This window comes from Amblyomma maculatum, chromosome 10 (assembly GCF_055883805.1).
Source record: "Amblyomma maculatum isolate TAMU_Amacu chromosome 10, ASM5588380v1, whole genome shotgun sequence".
NCBI classification, from domain to species: Eukaryota; Metazoa; Arthropoda; class Arachnida; order Ixodida; family Ixodidae; genus Amblyomma; species Amblyomma maculatum.
Genome location: NC_139353.1, coordinates 33978283 through 33996375, shown reverse-complemented (window position 1 = coordinate 33996375; position 18093 = coordinate 33978283). Strand labels below are relative to the sequence as shown.

General features: G+C 47.1%; 1 protein-coding gene across 3 annotated transcripts; it reads left to right on the top strand.

Moving 5' to 3' along the window:
• Positions 1-616: 616 nt before the first annotated feature.
• Positions 617-17520, top strand: LOC146176122 (uncharacterized). 3 transcript variants are annotated; one of them, XM_084582457.1, is made up of 8 exons: positions 617-769; positions 917-1051; positions 1846-1986; positions 2914-3054; positions 8973-9072; positions 11588-11709; positions 13746-13900; positions 16802-17520. In XM_084582457.1, the coding sequence occupies exons 1-8, from the start codon at positions 706-708 to the stop codon at positions 16913-16915; spliced, it is 972 nt and encodes a 323-aa protein (XP_084438583.1). In that variant the 5' UTR covers positions 617-705; the 3' UTR covers positions 16916-17520. The 3 variants fall into 3 exon arrangements, with proteins under 3 accessions (XP_084438583.1, XP_084438582.1, XP_084438584.1); XM_084582456.1 differs by having other exon boundaries at positions 13743-13900; XM_084582458.1 differs by lacking the exons at positions 617-769; positions 917-1051 and adding an exon at positions 1085-1217 and having other exon boundaries at positions 13743-13900.
• Positions 17521-18093: the final 573 nt, after the last annotated feature.

Sequence of the window (18093 nt, the reverse complement as noted above, 5' to 3'; positions counted from 1 at the left end):
AACGGAAGCACAAGTCAGAAGAGTTCGAAGACTCAGTGACGCTCCCCTCTGGCACATCTGGAGCGAAGACTGTTTTTCAGTAATGTAGTTGTTTTCTTTATTTTTTACTCTGTGTATGCGTCCACATAAACTGTTTATGGCGTAAAAAAATGGGCGTGAGGTGTCCAATAATGCGACTATTTTAGTATTCCCAAAGATCAGTTAAGTATCACATTGACTAATAACATTCCCTTGCACCATACCGAGCGACAGACTCATTTGAATGGTAGACGTGTTTCTTTACATTGATGCTGCATCCTTGCTGCTGCAATTGCGAGAAGAGTGAAGAGCTCGGTATTTAAGCTTCAGCACAAGATCATCTCAGTAGTAGCGATTATGTGCGGACAGCAAAACCCATTTCGTTTTGCGTACAGGGTTTTTCCTAGGTTGGGCTTTGCGCCGTGGATGCTGCGTCATGTGGAGCAGTGGTCTCGTAGAACGCAGGGATTTAGAGGTAGTAGTACCTGGACAGTTACCGGCACTTCCGTTGAAAGTGAAGCACCAGCTAAGACTAATACATTTTTGTTTAAACTACTTACCAATTTTAAGAAATTCCTTCAGTTCCGTTAGCGCGAATGCGAAACTGGAAACTGAAGCCCGACGGCCGCACAGCTGATTTCCGCACGTATCTGTTGTAGCAGCTATGTGTAGTAGAAAACCTAATAAATGTACAAAATATACGTTAAGGTAACACTCGTGTGTTTTCCAGCGTTGATTGCATTCACCTACGGTACGTAGTTCTTTGCTCATTTTGTTTGGAGAAGCAAATCTGAGCGCCGAGCGTAGCTTGTTTCGGTTTTCCACTGACAGTTAGTCCTAGCGATTCCGGGCGACGCGCTTTCCGTATTGTTTACTATGCGCTCCGCATACTTTGCAGGTGATTTTCCCGAATGCGACTACACACACAAGTGCAAGAAACAAGACAGACATGCCATATGCGCCGACGGAGTGTGCGTGTGCGTCAACGGAACGCACAGAGACTTCGCTAGCAAAATTATCAAGTGCAACCCGGGTAAGTGTGTCACACAGGAAATTCGCCTCTTCCTTTGTTTTATCTTTCACTTTTCTTTCCTTCTTTGCATTCGTTGTACGCGTCCTGTGGATCGTCAGCTCTTAACCCCGTTTCGTGAAGAGACCGCAAGCATAGCTAAATTGTTGACCTAAATCAATGAACCGAGGTACCGCGCCACCGCTCTTATGTTCTAAGGGGGCTTTGCATCTGTACACTGCAGCTATGCGCGGAGAACTGAACCAGCTGAACGGCGTACATCAATCGTTAGGTCGAGAACTGAGCCAGCTGAACGGCGTACATCAATCGTTAGATCATGTGACGGCTATCCTCGTGACGTATATTGAAAAGAAAAAAAAAAAAAGAAAAACATTGTCCAGGCTTTTGCTGCTGCTGCTGCGCTCTTGTAAAAGTCCAGTCCAACTGCTCCAGTTTCCAGTAAAACTGTAGCGGCAAATCGGAGATGCACGCAAGCTTATAGATTATACTAATGCACCTTGCATTGATCTATTAAGGCAGATAAACAAGATAAACCCTCGATCGTCCCCGAGCGCAGCCCGAAAACTAAAATGCATCCACCCATTAGCTGTAAGCTTAAACCGCTTATCTACTAAAGACTGCTTACGATCGAGCGGTAATTCTTTGTGTCCAGCTGTTCATTTGGGCCATTTTAAGTTTTGTTCTCACATCTGCAAGTGCTTTTTAGAGTCAAAAATCAATACTTCATGTTAAACATGTTCATATATTTCATCTTGCAGGTTTGCTTAAGTTCGCCTGCCACTATATGTGTTTTTCAGGACGTCAGCTGAACGACTCCTGCCATTCTTCGTTTGAGTGTGCCAAAGCCGACGACCTGTCACGCTGCGAAGTAGGGGTCTGCCGTTGCAAGCCAGGAAACCATGAAGTCTCGACTCCATTGGGTCCCAAGTGTTTCCCAGGTACGTTCGGAATGCGTCAAAATGTGTACAGGATGCTCATAATTACCACTTCAAAACGGGCTTGGTTTCACCGACTTCTTTGTTCACTGCCAAATTATACATATAGCCTATGCAGGTAGTGATTTTTGTTTACCGTTAATTATGTACTTATATTTGCTTGCAATTGTGAAACAATGAAAACATGTTGCAAACTTGAAGGTGATCAAACCTTAACGAAACTCCATTACTCCCTTCACTGCTAGTTTTTCTCAGCTGTCATTGATGTGTTGTTGACTTTATCCTTGATTAAAGAAAAAATATCGCAATATGCCATTGATGAATGCAGTGAGAAGACTTACTGTCATGGCACCTACTATAATTGTATGACAATTTCTTTTTGCAGTTTGCTTTCATACTAGGCAGTGCCATTGAATGTGATTTTTGTGCCGAAATAATTCTGCTTGGCTTCTGTTAATGGGATTAATTCAACTTTCTCTGCGCAACTTTTCAAATGAAGATATGCAAATGGTTACATATTGAGTTCCATTCGGTGTAAAATAACCTGTAGTGTCCATTATGGCAGCCCAAGCCTGAACATACACACACATTGGGAGCTAAAAATCGATTGTACAGTTCAACTGTGGCCAGCAGCAGAAAGTGCATTTATTGCTGAGAAATTGCATTCAAACATACTTCAACCACTATATTGAACTTATAGTGACTATACTGAAAAAGATTCCTTCGTCGTAGTTTGTAGTGAATCGTGAAGCAACCCAGCTTCTGGTACCTGCGTCCTTACAACTCTGTTAATGCGTGCAGTATGCTTGCAAGATCGGCCAGAGATGGCGACACCTGTGTTTCATATTTTGGTCTCTTCTATCTTTTGAAAGCTTCTTTTTTAGTAGCATTTTTGTTTTTTATTAGACTGTGTGTATATATCTGTTTCAGGCACCACGGCTAAACCGCAGTGTGATGCCGACCGTCCATGCTCATCTCACGCGTTCATCTGCACTCCATGGGGCATCTGCGACTGCCGTCTCCCCGGATACAAGGCCGAGCTCCTCTTCTCCCGCTGGCAGTGCATCCAAGGTAAGTGCAAGGACAAGCTGGTACAGGAAGGCCCTAGTTCAGAAAAATACCTGCTGGCCCAAGCCCTCAGCCACTCTACTCTGGCCTCTCCCTTCTAGCAAAGGCCTGCTTGTGTAACCAGATTCGGAACAGAGGTCCTAATTTAGACTTCCATACAGAGTGAATCTCCCTTCAGCCACAGATTTTGAGTCATCCGCAGTTTAGTGTGACTTGTGATCATTGATAGTTTCGTAGCTGTTATGTTTGGCGTCATCATTGCGTTGATCGTTTCGCGAGCCAGCTAGCATTGTTCACTTGTCGTGTCCTGAAGGTTAGTGGCTGTAATTTTCTTTATTCCTTGTTTTGTAAGCTTGTGACTTGCTGCAATACTTTCTTTCATGCAGTGCTGGATGTTGTAACAACTACATCATCCGTGGCATCTGAAGCTGCAATTCTTTTTCATGCCCCATTAAGGAGTGTCCGTTTCCCTTTATGGCCGTCTGAGTGCTGTTCTTTAGCAAAACATTTTGCACTGCAGCAGGCAGACCCTGATGTCCACCACACTGTGTCTTTTTTTTTTTTTTACTGCCTAGTGGTACACAGTGTTTAGGGATGACTGAACTCATAATGGAATGACCAGTATATATGCTTTACCATCACAGCAACATTTTTTTCTGTTGGCTATGTTATCGAAAAAGGGTATGCAAAGCATTGTCAGTCACATCTACTTTCAGAACTGCAGTGCATTCACTATTGGCTGATTATCAGTAATTGTATCCTGTCGTATTGCCTCGACTTCTTTCTGTTGTTTGAAACCAGATTCTCTTTGCCAAATTATTTCAAATCGGCGGACAATAAGACAAGCACACAGGCACAAGAATTATACAGGAGCACAGACATATTTGTACACCTGCTTAATTTTGTATGTTTCTCTGACCCATTCATATAATGCTGGGCTTTCCTGAGCTTGTGGTTTCTACGTGGGCATAGGCCACCAACCACCGCGGGTTCGAGCGTCGCGCGAGCCGAAGCCCCGATCAGCCGTCACCACGCGCACACTGAAACACTGCAGCGCGCACTCAACCTCCACAGGGAGGAGAGCACTTTGCTGCAAGGACACAAACCTGCAAGTTCACAAAGGAGACGTTTATTGAAACGCCATCCTCCAGCGGCACACACACACACACACACGCGCACACGCACACACACGCACACGCGCGCACACATACCCATATGTACAAAACGCACATACACACACATACTCCGTCACCGTGTTCCGGAGAGCGCGCGAGGAGCAAGGCTCCCCTGCGCGCACGAAGTGACACGGAGTGTGCGCCGCAAGCACGCAAGGGCGTGCTGTGATCTCTCTCTCTCGCAGTGACCAAAGGGTTCCTTTGAGAGAGAGTGGGCAACCACCGCAAGGTACGCCTGTCGCGGATCGTTGGATCACGATCGACAGGCTCGAGCTTCGCTCTCAGGTACGACCCGGAGCAGACGAGCTCGAGTACACGCTGGTCTGCGTGGACAAAGGCCGGCAGACAAGAACAGTAGCGTACGCACCTTGCGATGTCTCGGAGGGGTCTCTCTCTGAGCTCCGCTCGGACAGTCGCGCAAGCACGGCTGTCGAAGCGGTGCCGTGTTCCCGCCAAAAGGCGCCAATGAGAACAGCCACTGGGACGCCAGGGCGGAGCTGTGGTACGAACGACAGTGACAAGTCGTCCAAGCCCCTCTCCGCCGCCTCAGGCGGGAGAAAGGGAACGGGGAGAACTGGGAAGCGGGCGGCGGCCGCGCAAAGGGCAGCCGCAGCAAGCCCGAATCCCACATCCTCCTCTCCTTAATTGCCCTCCTACCCATCAGCGAAAGCACGCGGCAGGTCCCCAGCATGAAGAAAAGAATGCTATCCTCACGCAACAAGTCAACTACACTTCAGTTCCAGCAAGAAAGATCTCGAAAAGACAGACACTCAAGAAAGACAAACATTAGCAAGGCGCACAAAAAAAATGAACAAGATGACATGAAGAATAATGTACAAAGTTCCGGAGGCTAAGTAACAGCGACTATGTACAGAACACAATCATGTACAGAACAACTATGTACAAACACAACTATGTACAGAAGTTCAAAGTTCGTCGGTGCAGCTCAGGGAGCCTGCGGTGACTCACCGCTCGTTGACTTCTGGGTGGCCAACGTTCATCCTTGGCTGCAAACGATCTCGGTCGGTGGTGGCACAGGTTAGGTGCAGGGACAGCGAACACGCCGAAGGGGCCCCGGGTGTGGAAAGTCCGTGACTCCGTGGCGATCCAAGGCGCACATGGGAAGACCGCGCGGGGCTTCCTTTCCATCGCGCTTCGCACACGCCGGCAAACACACATGGCGCGACGTCGTCGCCTCCACGCCCAGGCACGCACACGCACAGCCACTCACACACCAAACAAAGGGTGATGCCGACCTTCAGCGGCGAACCTGTCCCGAGCACCTTCGCAACCGCGGCGGCCTTGGGTGAAAGGGGCATCGTCCATGCTCCCCGTCCCCAAACGGCCCCAACTTCATTTCCACACACACCGAAAAAGCCGCGCGTCGGGGCGGCCTAATGAGCAACCCTCGCAGTTTCAAGAAGAAAGAGGAGAGATTACGCGCTGTACAAAAGAAGGCACTCACTGTAAAATATTTACAAGATAGGAAGCAATATCAAAAACAGAAGAAAGCGAAAAATGTGAAGAGACCCAAAAACAAAATAAAATACAAAGGCTGGAACTGAGCGAGCTAGAAAAGGGAGAGACCAACCTTGCTTCCGGGTAGGGTTCGACGAGCAAGCTCGCTCGGTGAGGCGGTATGCCTTCGGTTGCGGAAAAGGCCCGTCATCCGGCATCAGTCACACAGGTGAACGTCGCCTCACGTTGTACCGGTGCGGGGCACGGCTGCGTTCCACCGCATCGGTTGTGCCTTGGCACTTGCCTGTGGTGACAATGGGCACCAGCGCAAGCTCGTCAGACCGTTACGAATGGGCCTTCAGATCTGCGATGTAGGCACGACTGGCTTTCCCCATAGGGGGATTCTCCAGCAATGAGCCCCTGCTTGTTACTGGGGAAATGCCCCATGAAATCACAGGTGGCCATCTGCCACGGACGCACGCTGTCAGTTGGTTTCGTCATGCCCGGTGGCTTCCCACCCCTCGACTTCCCCATTTGACAGACATGGCAGGAATGGCAACAGCGGAAATGTCGCGCTTCATGCCGGGCTGCAGTCACCGATTGACACAGTTTCTGGAAACCTTGGAGCCACTCAGATGACCAGCCAATGGTTTGTCGTGAGAGAAACGCAACAGAGCGCCACTCAGACATTGGGGAATAGCCACTTCAAATGGTTCATGGACTCATCATCCGTGACTATGTATTTCAGCGCGAGCCCGTCGTGGCCCAGCAGATATGAATCCCCGGGGCACGCCGCGACACACGCTGGCTCGTGCCCCCCCCCCCCTGCGCCCGCTCAATACAAGTAGCGTAACGGCGCTGCGCCCGCTGCAATACAAGCAGCGTAACGGCGCTTCGTCTCCCAGAGACCGTCGCTGACATCGCTACAAAACTGGTCATTTTGCTGGACCGTCGTAGCTCTTCATGGCTGAAAACGATCCCAGTCATCCCAAAGGAGAGCCTGGTTTCGTACCCCCGCAGGTTCACAGCAAAACTTCCGCTGGCATCGGCGTCTCAGATGTGCTCACAAAGAGCTTTCACCCTCGCCTGCTTTGCGAAGCGCTGCTTACCCGGATAGCGGAATGGGGAGCCCGTCTGCGGGCGTCCCCTCCGTGCCGATCTGCGGCTCATCCGCTGTTTCGCCCCCCTTCGCCTGCCGGCGTAAAGACGCCGCCGCGGGCAAGTGGAGCACGGGATAGCGCGTCAGCTACCACGTTCGTTCTCCCCTGTAGATACTGCACCGAAAAGTCGAAATGCTGTACCAGGAGAGAACAGCGCGCCAGCCAGCTCGCAATTTCACGGAGCCGCATCAGCCAACTGAGCGCCCTGTCGGCGCGGTTTCCAGAGGGAGCCCCGGCCGACGCCTCGCCGTTCCCTGAACAGAAATGACTGCTATCGGGGTACGGGTGCTGTTGTGCGGGGATGCCGGCAGCGGCGGCGTCGCGCACATTGCTTCCGCAACGGCGTAAAGCTGAAACAGCGGAGGCATATGGTCAACGGTCGCACCGCAGGGTGGTCCGAATAACCATGTAGCATGTTTCAGTGCCTTTGCCGAGTGCCGTGCAGGGGCGGCAGGCATGGCGCATGAGCTTGATCGTCAAGGCGACCGGCTCGGCCGATGTGCTGTCCAACGACTCATGGAGCCAGGAACAATTCACGTTGGGCGCCAGTTGTGGTTTCTACTTGGGCATAGGCCACCAACCACCGCGGATTCGAGCGTCGCGCGAGCCAAAGCCCCGATCAGCCGTCACCACGCGCACCACTGAAACACTGCAGCGCGCACTCAACCTCCACAGGGAGGAGAGCACTTTGCTGCAAGGACACAAACCTCCAAGTTCACAAAGGAGACGTTTATTGAAATGCCATCCTCCAGCGGCACACACACACACACACACACACACACACACACACACACACACACACACACACACACACACACACACACACACACACACACACATGCGCGCGCACGCATACCCATATGTACAAAACGCACATACACACACATACTCCGTCACCGTGTTCCGGGGAGCGCGCGAGGAGCAAGGCTCCCCTGCGCGCACGAAATGACACGGAGTGTGCGCCGCAAGCACGCAAGGGCGTGCTGTGATCTCTCTCTCTCGCAGTGACCAAAGGGTTCCTTTGAGAGAGAGTGGGCAACCACCGCAAGGTACGCCTGTCGCGGATCGTTGGATCACGATCGACAGGCTCGAGCTTCGCTCTCAGGTACGACCCGGAGCAGACGAGCTCGAGTACACGCTGGTCTGCGTGGACAAAGGCCGGCAGACAAGAACAGTAGCGTACGCACCTTGCGATGTCTCGGAGGGGTCTCTCTCTGAGCTCCGCTCGGACAGTCGCGCAAGCGCGGCCGTCGAAGCGGTGCCGTGTTCCCGCCAAAAGGCGCCAATGAGAACAGCCACTGGGACGCCAGGGCGGAGCTGTGGTACGAACGACAGTGACAAGTCATCCAAGCCCCTCTCCGCCGCCTCAGGCGGGAGAAAGGGAACGGGGAGAACTGGGAAGCGGGCGGCGGCCGCGCGAAGGGCAGCCGCAGCAAGCCCGAATCCCACAAGCTTTAACCCTTTAACCGCCAATCCCGAGCTGTACTCCTCATGGCAGATCGTACCAAAATCACCAATGACGAGTTACACTCGTCCGTCCCGATATTGCGGTGCTGCCATCTCGAAAGACAAGTTACGGTCGTCAATTGCATTGGATGCGATTTTGAACACTAGAGGGAGTTTATCGACCATAAAAAACGCATTTTGCGCCTTGGGCGCCTAATTGAAGGCTCAAAAGAGTCATTTCACGATGCGCATGCACTGTGGAAAAGTTTTTTTTTAACTTTAAGCATTAATTTTAACCACAAACCATCGAAGTAATATATTTTCAGAATCATAACTACATGGAGAAAATTAAGGTCACTTAAAAAAATTGTCGATTTTGGTACGTTTTTCGGAAAATAAATTGGTAATTAAAGGGTTAAGCAGTTGACCAAAACCAAAGAATTACTCCAGCGTACCCAACTTGAACTGATGTCAGATCTGTTCACGTCTATTGAAAACCATGCACAGAAGATATTCCTAGTGAAAGCAATCAGATATCTTGCCAGTAGCGAACGATGAGGTTAAGAAAGCTTTAAGGTGCCAAGTCACATTATGCTCATTTTCCCAGGCACCCCTTTGGCGATTTGGCAAACAACAGTTATTGGTGATGTTTTCATGGTGTGCATCCGTATTGTGCTTTCAGATCGTTTTCTCTTTGAGGACCGGGGCACAGTTACCTTCCTCAAGGTTTCACCCGTGCCGTTACTCGTGGTCGTCATCATCGTCGCATACTTCGGATATCAGTGAGTCTCTCCTTGCTGGCTGAGCAGTCTCGTCTCTGACTGATGCACTGTTAGTGCAGGCGTATCCTTCGTTTGGTGACCACATTTAGTACTTTACCTTGGTAGGATACACTGCAGCAACGTTTTGACTAAGGGTGCACGAATATCCAAAATTTCGAATACGAATCGAATGTGTTTGTTATTCGATTCATGTTCGAAAAACTGATATTTGGAATTTTTGAATATTTGAAAATTACTGAATGCACCGAAAATGTTTGAATACACCACAGTTTTGTCACACTGCATGCTTCACTACAATGCCTGATCGTATGGCTCTCAAACACAGAGAATTATTGCGCAGGTGTTCGCTAGATGAAATTACTGTGCTGCAAATGGTTTGGACAATTTTTCGGGCCCATTCTGACACTTTTTCTGGTCTCTTGCAGGCTGAATTAACGCGAGTTTACTGTATTCACCACTGATATGACAGCTAGCTCCACCCAGTTTCATGCTGGCCTTTCTTGTACAGCAAACGAAGTTACAGAGTCCTGTCTAACATTTATACCAGCTCTTTCAGTAGAGTATACACTTCTGTGTAGTTTACATTTGTTAGCAAATACCATGTGAATTCTGAAATAAGCAAGATGAATACAGTTTGTTATTTTTAATTTTCTATTGTTTCACTGATCAGATATGTGGTATTAGATTCGTATTCGATTCATGTTCAATTCATATTCGATTCGTATTCAAAAATTTTAATATTCGCACACCCCTAGTTTTGACAACTTGCAGGGAACATTTTCTAATGCAAAACACTTGCTTCACACGGCAGCGTAACAGAAGTGATGCTAGACAAATGGCATATCACTTAATTTTCCTTTAAGTTGTATTTATTTCCTCAGGCCTTATTTTTGCGGCCGGTATTAATGCTGTCAAACAAACTGGTGCTGCATCAACTCTGACTCTCCTTTCAACCTGCAGACAAGTTTATCCCTCTTAACGTTTTTCTTTTCTGCATGGCTTAAACATTGTCAAGGTTGAAACATTTGTCCCCAGTTCTACAGAAAAAAAAAAAAAGAGAGGATTAATAAAGAAATCGCTTGCACTATGTAACTGACAGGAGAGCATGATGTGATTGACGAACAAGATGTTCTTGAATTTTAGAGGTAGTGAACATCTCTTCCCTTGATGACCTTGACTCACTTGAGAAATCAGACATCTGATGTTGCAGGAAAGGCTGAGAAAAACTAAGGCACCAAGAAAATGCTAAACTGACTTTTCTTTAAATCAGGGGTTCTTGGTTTTGCGAAACCCTTTATTTCTTCAGAGAGATTTTTGGTTTTCTTGGTAATTATAGGTTTCTTTATAACTGTCCTAGCTCTCACCTTACCTTCTCCTCATTTCATTTCGGGATTGTCATAAGATAAATTTGTTGTAGTTAACTGTTCCATTGTAAAAAGTTGTCAATAGTTGAATTTGACTATTCTTCTAAGGTGCTGTGTTCTGCAAATTCTTTTTTTTTTTTCATGACCATATGTGGTAATTGGTATAATTCAGAACACCAGTGTCCATCAACACTTTCTGAAAGCGGCTAGGGATTCCTCAGGATTAATTACCTTAGAGCACCTGCCCTGTACCTATCACAGTGTTTAGTCACTCATAGATAATGGAAACCACTAAGAAAGCTGATTTTTCTGACAGTCCCGGCATGCAGTCTTTAGTGGGAAGGTTCATTGGGAACATTGTGCACCCAAAGGCACATGCATTGCAGCTCGCACTTCCCGGCTACACGCCTGCGTACCCCCCTCTTGGCCTTCTATCTTTCTCACACAGAAAGAAATCTCCTTTTTTATGGTTTGTGTGCTGTGCTGTAGAAATTTTTGTGGCCACCTGCACATTAGGTGCTCTTAAGCAGTGCTCACTGTGGTGTGTGGTTGAAATATCAGTTTCCTTAGCCATTTTTTTGCTGTTTTAAACCTTCGAGTCTTTCTCCTCTGTTTGTCTGGGCACTTGGGCGTCATCATCAGAAATACATCTTATCTCCGAGATTCCAGGGCCCTTTGCTGTTAAGCTTTGTGGACACCATAGTACTGCTATCATTCCTTGTTTTCATCTTTCTCTCTACTGAGCAGTGATGGCAGGTTTTTGAATTTTGACAACTCTTTGATCTAGCGGAAATCTACTAGTCTTGTGAAATCACTGCTACAAGTTAAACATTGAAAGTTTCTCAAAAGCTGCACTTGAGTCCAAAGGCAAAAGTATATTAAGCTCTGTGTACAACTCGGTAATCTGTGTACACAGCTTAGTTGGTTCTGGTCACGCTGTCCGAGCAAAATTAGAAAGTGAAACAGAAGGTTAAAAACAGGCAAATATTCAGGGAAAAGCAGGATTTTTAGGAGCATGAGAAGCACCAGAAGTTCTATAGGTTTTTCTTTAGGAACCACTGATAACCACTGAAATGCTTTCATGCGGAACTTTCAGCGTCCTCGCTTGTGGAGTGTTTTCGTAATTTGTGGCCCTTGTTTACTGTTGCCAGGCGCAAGGCCAAGTTGCCGCCCCCTCATCGGACCGTGCGCGAGGTGAATCGGCTGCAGCAGCGGCGCATCGTGCCTCTGTGGCGCGGAGTCACCTTCCACCCGACCACCATTGCCACCCAAGGTCAGCTACACTTGGCACTGACTGCAGACTATCCATTTGGCCTAATTAGTTATTAACTATGAGGTTTATCATCACAAAGCAATGCATGGATTGTTAGGAACGCTGCAGTAAAAGGCTCCGGATCAATTTACACCGCTTGATGTTTTTTAATGCGCGCTCTCATCGCACTGCACATTGGTACTCTTAGAATTGGCCAGAATTAAACATGCTGCGACCATCGGTCTCATCAAATGATTAGCAAGGTTCAAGACAATTAATGATGAATTGGAGATGCTCACTCTAAATTTTCTCATTTGTGAGCTGTGGTGCCAAAAATGACTGGGCATTTTCTGACACCGGAGCCAGGGACCAAGCTGGTCCTGCCAACCTGTAGTGTCATCCACACTTTGATCATGTCTAATGATAAAAGCACCGATTCCTGCTTTCTCTGCTTTGGGAATCGGCAAGAACAGATCCTTGTTATCTGCCACAAACAGCTTGTACGACTTAAAGGCCCACTGTACAAGGAAGGACCTTTTAAGCAAAGGAGCCCAGTGCTTCAATCAGGTACTGGAGATAGTCTGTGCAAAATGGTATAGCGATACATGCTCCGCAAAGCAGGAAAAATATAAATCAAAGCTCTCTCATCCTCCCCGTCGGGAAACCAGCTTCCCCGTTCTCTACGAGCCGCAAGGCTGATGTTGGAGTAGAAAACGACATCCATTGGTTCGTCTCATTAACTGACGGGTGAAGGATGGGCGTACACTACTAATTGTGTCCACCGCTCACTGCGTGCTCTTCCCTCGCCACGTTCGGACTGAATGCAGCAGCGCACATTCCCGCACCCGTTTTTTTTTTTTTTTTTTTTTTCGTTTTTTTTTTTTTCGCGCACGCAGAGTACCACGTCCCACTTCCCGCCGCCAAATGCGGAGAAGGAAGGGGAATTTGGCTTTTGCGGAGGCTAGACGACCGGGCAGGAGAGTGAAAAACCTTTGCGAGGGAATGGGAGGAGAGAAACACGACAGAATCGAGTGATTGCGGTGGCTGTAACTGCGTCATTAATTACTCTTTTCAAAAACATTTTGCGGCCTAGCGTTCTGGGGGCAAAGTCTCAGTCACCGGAAAAGAAAATATTTTCGACCAGAGGGTCAAAAATTGCGTATGTAATCGTTGCACTGTGTAGAGCAAACGGCACTGCGTGTTGCAAGCAAGTCCTCAGAAATGAGCTGCTAGCTTGAAAGTTCCCAAGGCAGGAGCCTTTCTATTCGTAGGAAAAAAAAATTTGGGAATCGAACTGCTATTCCTCCGAGCTCCAGCTGAATAAGCAAACCACTAGGCCATTCCAGACTTATGAAAAACGGATCGTAATACTTCTTGTCTGGCATAAGGATAATAGTAGCGATGACGACGGCGATGCAGTCAGTGACAGTGATAATGATGATGGTAGTGGTGACAGTGGCAGTGCATTTAGTTGATAGTGATGCTAGTAACGATAGTGACGATGACGATGATATTAGGTATGACAGTGATGACGCGGTTAGTGAAAAGCAGTCCTGTAAATTAGCTTTTCGCCATTTCCGCTGTTAAGAAGACTTAAGCACAGTCTCACAACTTTTTGTATATTGTTTCTCATGCCTCGTGGCAACCACTATCACTGGTTTTTCACTTGAATTCGGCCTCTGAGCATTGGAAGGCATACGTGGCCAATGGAAAAAGGCTGTCATTTGCTCACCAAAGACAGCAATAAGGAACACAGTATGCATGCTGGTCGGGAGGCGGTGGCACATCTAGCTCCCTTCCTCTCACACCTCTGCTCCTAAGCCATCGCGGGAGAGCAAGCAGCAAAAAAAAAATTAAGTGCATGACTGAGCTAGGTTTAATTGACGCATTCGTGGACAGAGGGCAGGATGTACAGGCCGTCTCAGGTGGCACGAGTACACTTTTTTTTTATTGCATTTGTGTTTGGTTTACTGTGTGCCTTGTCTCTAGGAAGAGTATTATCATGGTATTGCACATTTTTGCTGATGCATATGTGTGTATTGATTTGGTTGCAGCAGCGCAGCCGCAGTTGTCTTCATCTGCGGCTGTCCGCACCGTGCCCAGTGTGCCTCAGCCGCGGCCGCCGTCGATTCGCGTTGTCGTTCCGCAACAGCAGCAGCCCCCCTGTGGGGACCTGTCTCCGCCACCGCCTTATCAGACAGCGCCAGATGAGGTGAGTCACTCTAGGCCTGGCTTTTTCTTCAAGAGCTACGCTGTAATGTCCTAGTTTACAAAAAAAAAAAAATTGAATGCCTATTAATGTTCATCTACCTCACGTATGCCCATCACTACACAGAGGGGAGTAATTGAATTTAACAAAATAAAATAAAGTTATAAGCAACAGGATTGGAAAGGGCCCGGCTTAAGCATATGGCACAAAAGAAAAGCCAAACCAAGAGCCCGGTTGAATGATTAGCATAAAAAGGCTAAGCAATACACCGAGGGGCCCTCGGTGTCTTTGGAAAATACCAACTGCTTTCAGAAGTGCTGAAGAACCCTGCACATCTTGTATTTTGTTCCTTATTGCCTCACGCACTTGAAAAAAAAAAAAGGAGCTGCCTATATTTAAGGAACAATTCTTGGCTATGCAATGAACAGCCTGTTATATGGTATTGTAGTGTGACTCGTCTGAAATAAGTTCATCGTGTGCCACTGAATTGGTACCATTTATCATAAAAACCCGAATATAATAAGAGCTTTTTTTCCAAATTCTGTAGCATCAAATTTCTACCTTGTACATATTATATATGGATCCAAACAATTTTCGGTTCAAATTCACAGTTCCGGTTTCGTTATTTCTCAGCACTATCATCATCAATACTTTTTTTGGAGGTTGCATCACCTAGTGGTGGCATCAGTAGCCTTGATTTTTTGTTTGTTGTTGCTCCGCCATTTTGTTCACGTTGAATTGCGGTGGAAGTGAACGCATTGAATGTGTCAGGAGCGCGAAGACAGTATTCAGCTGCCTCGCTGCCGAGACCGTTGGGAATTTTTCGGCCGGGCAGCAGTTCGGCGTCATTGAGGGCAGCATTCGGGGCTGGAGGAAACAGGAAGAAGCCCTATTTGCATGCAGCGGCAAGAAGAAAAGTTTTCGGAGACGAATGAACGCAGTGTTTCCCGAAATTGAGCAGGATTTTGCCGCCTTTATCCAAGAACAGCGTGCTGCACACCTGGCAGTAAGCATCGAGCTGCTCCAATCTAAAGTGAGGGAGATTGCCGCAGATAAAGGCATTCCGCGGAGTGACCTTAAAACAAGCAAAAATTGGGCTCATCGTTTTATTCGTCGAGCAGGGCTTTCGTTGCGTCAGCGAACTTCAATCTCTCAGAAACTCCCCGCAAGCTACGAGGAACAGCTTGTGGCGTTCCAGCGACATGTCATATCGCTGCGGAAGGGTCACGATTTCCAGCTGGGTCAAATTGGGAATGCTGACCAAACTCCCGTATACCTCGACATGCCGTCGGCGCTCACAATGAACGAAAGAGGCTGCAAGCAGGTTTGTGTCCGATCGACATGAAAAGAGAAGACACGGGTTACCATAATGCTGGCCTGCACTGCGGATGTCCACAAGCTTCCACCCTATGTTGTATTCAAACGGAAAACTCTGCCTAAAGGTGAGAAGCTCCCGAAAGATGTCGTCCAGTGTCAGGACAAAGGTTGGATGGACGAGACATTAGTACTTGACTGGGTCAAGTCTGTGTGGTGCCGGCGGCTCGGAGCACTGCTGGGGTTCAGATCACTGCTTGTATTAGATGCCTTCCACTGCCACTTGGCCGACTCGGTAAAGAGGCTACTGCGCAAATCGCGCACTGAACTCGTCGTCATTCCGGGAGGGATGACGTCCCAGTTACAGCCGCTAGACGTTTGTATTAACAAACCATTTAACGATGCTGTGCAGCGGTGTTACCAGGAGTAGATGAGATCGGGAGACCCCGAAGTAACTGCTTCCGGGTGACTGAAGCGGGCCTTTCCAGCAATCATTTGTAGCTGGATCGTGGATGTTTGGGCCAGCATTCCTGAGGAGCTTGTTTCCCGCTGTTTTAAAAAATGCAGCATCTCCAATGCACTCGATGGGACGGAAGACGATTTCTTATGGGAGGATATGTCCGACAAAGAACTTTCTGAAGAAAGTTGGACAGACGACGACTGCCCATGAAATGAAGAGCGCAAAATACTGTGAAAATAAAGGCTTTCCAAAAATTTCCCTCGCTCGCATTGTATATGCGAATGAAAATTTTTTTTTCCCATTTTACTACCCCCAAATTGCACCTCATATTATATGTGGGTCTGTATTATATTCGGGTTTTTACGGTAATTGCCGATGAATAGCACAACGTTTTCTAGTACGAGTTTGCCATTTTCAGTAATATTTTACTGAAAGAATCACTTTGATTGATTTGAGTTCTACTTCTAATAGTTTCTGGTGCATATTTAAGTACAGATGTTGACCTACTTTTCGGGCTCAGCCTAACTTGAACAGCATGAAAAATCCATGAACTTAACAAGAAAATCACTTTGCTGTGAAGAAACTGGCCTCAAAAGTTATGAACGGTGCTGCGTGAAACCCCGCCTATAACAATGTAGTTTAGCAGGCGACCACACCTCAGTAAAATATCATTCTTTATCTCAAGAGTGTTTGCTGTCGCGCACACTGATCATGGTTTCTAGCATCAGGATACGTATAGTGTACTGATTAAAGAATTTTGGTAAACATTTTTTAGTGTTGCTAATCAACCTGTCCTGGAATCGAGCAGTTTGGATTAGGCTTACTGTTATGCCAAAAAGAGAAAAAGAAGGCTTTATACCCCCTGAAATGGCTGAAAAGGATTTCGGAGTAAACTTCTTTTCCAGTTGCTGCTGTTGTATTATACATGGCATCAGAATGAAAATAAAAAAGGTGGGCTTAGTGCTCATTGAGCTGCGGTCTATTTTTTTATGCTATCTTGGACTTGCTCTTGGCTTGTCTTGCCTTCTGTCGGCTTTCTCTCAAATGTCGTTGTTACAGGCCTCGTAATAATTAAAAATTGTGAGGTTCGGCAATAGAGTGTTCATTATCTGATCGCACTTGATGAACAGGAGGCTCCCCCGAGCTATGACGAGGCCATACGTGCTGCACCTTCCGCTGTCGCGGAGCACGTGATTCCACTTCTGTCGGATGAGTCACCAACTTTGCGGCGGGGGAAGTCGTGAGCGTACGGGAACGCTTTGACAACACTTCGTGTCCTCGTGTTCATTATCCAGTCTTCTTCTTCTTCTTCGTGGTGTTCAGCAAAAGTTGTGTGTAAGCATTTTTACTTGAGATGCAGGGTATGTTTGATGCATCTACGGTGGCTACAGTGTAGCTGGCGGAGAGCTGTGCTTTTTTTGTGTGTTTTTGATGTTTAGTCTGCCAAGAGGAAGTGACTGACTGCTCGTGACATATGTTGCCTTATGTTTGAGTGTATGTTTTAAAGTTGAAAGCAAATCGTTGTTAGCGTGAATTGAGGCATTCCTTAACCATCTAGTTCCAATATTCCTTTATTTAGATGTTGGGCAAGCTACACATAGCAAGAAGTTTGTGATGTTTTTGTTGCGTGCAGATTATCTGTCAGCAACCAGCATTTTATATTCTTTATCTTGCGACAATTTTCTTAAACTTGGATTTCTTAAACGCTGCCCTTTAAATGACTCTAGTTAGGGATAGTCATGATGTCTAGTCATGCTGTGCTTTTGTCGGTTGCATCCGCATTATTATTTGGCTATTTGTAAACTGCTGTCTGATAAGTTCACCCATAAGTTCATCCCCCCCCCCCCCCCCCCCCCCCCCCCCCCCCACAAGTAATTGTGATGTGTTGTTCCCAAATGAAGTCATGAGTGCTCTGTTGCTCTCTCGTAAACATTCGTCACGTGCTCCTTCATGGTACTGAACATACTGAACATTTGTTCATAAGACAGGTTCGTTGGTGTTTTTAACTCGTTCTTGTACCTTTAGGTGCCTTTCATTTTTTTGTTGGATGAGTGTGCTAACTCTTAAAAGTACGAGCAAAGGCATCTACTTTGTGTAAGTTTTTGCAGGTGAATTCAGAGCCATGGCTGGCATCACTGTTGTGTAAGCAGGCATTCCCTATCCGAAACTTTAGCTGCTGTCCCAATTTTTCTGGCCCTTTTTGTGCCAAATTTTTCGGCTTAACAAAATTTTGTTTCTGCTCAAGAGAAATATAAATTTCCCCATTTTATTGCCCTCGTAGGGGCAATTTCCATGAATGGCCTTGGCTGATTGATGCCGAGAGCTACACGCGCATTATTATTTGCTCCGTTTTTCTCTTTTTTTTTTTTTTTTTTTTAGAAAAGAATTGTATGCTTGTTCTTGGCAATTTAAGGTAAATGCA

Bases quoted from the DNA above. Each gene is read 5' to 3' on its own strand.
- LOC146176122 (XM_084582456.1), top strand. From the start codon at position 706: ATGTACAAAATATACGTTAAGGTAACACTCGTGTGTTTTCCAGCGTTG. The intron at 1,052-1,845 runs GTAAGTGTGTCA...TGTGTTTTTCAG, and splicing joins AATTATCAAGTGCAACCCGG to GACGTCAGCTGAACGACTCC. The intron at 9,073-11,587 runs GTGAGTCTCTCC...TACTGTTGCCAG, and splicing joins GTCGCATACTTCGGATATCA to GCGCAAGGCCAAGTTGCCGC.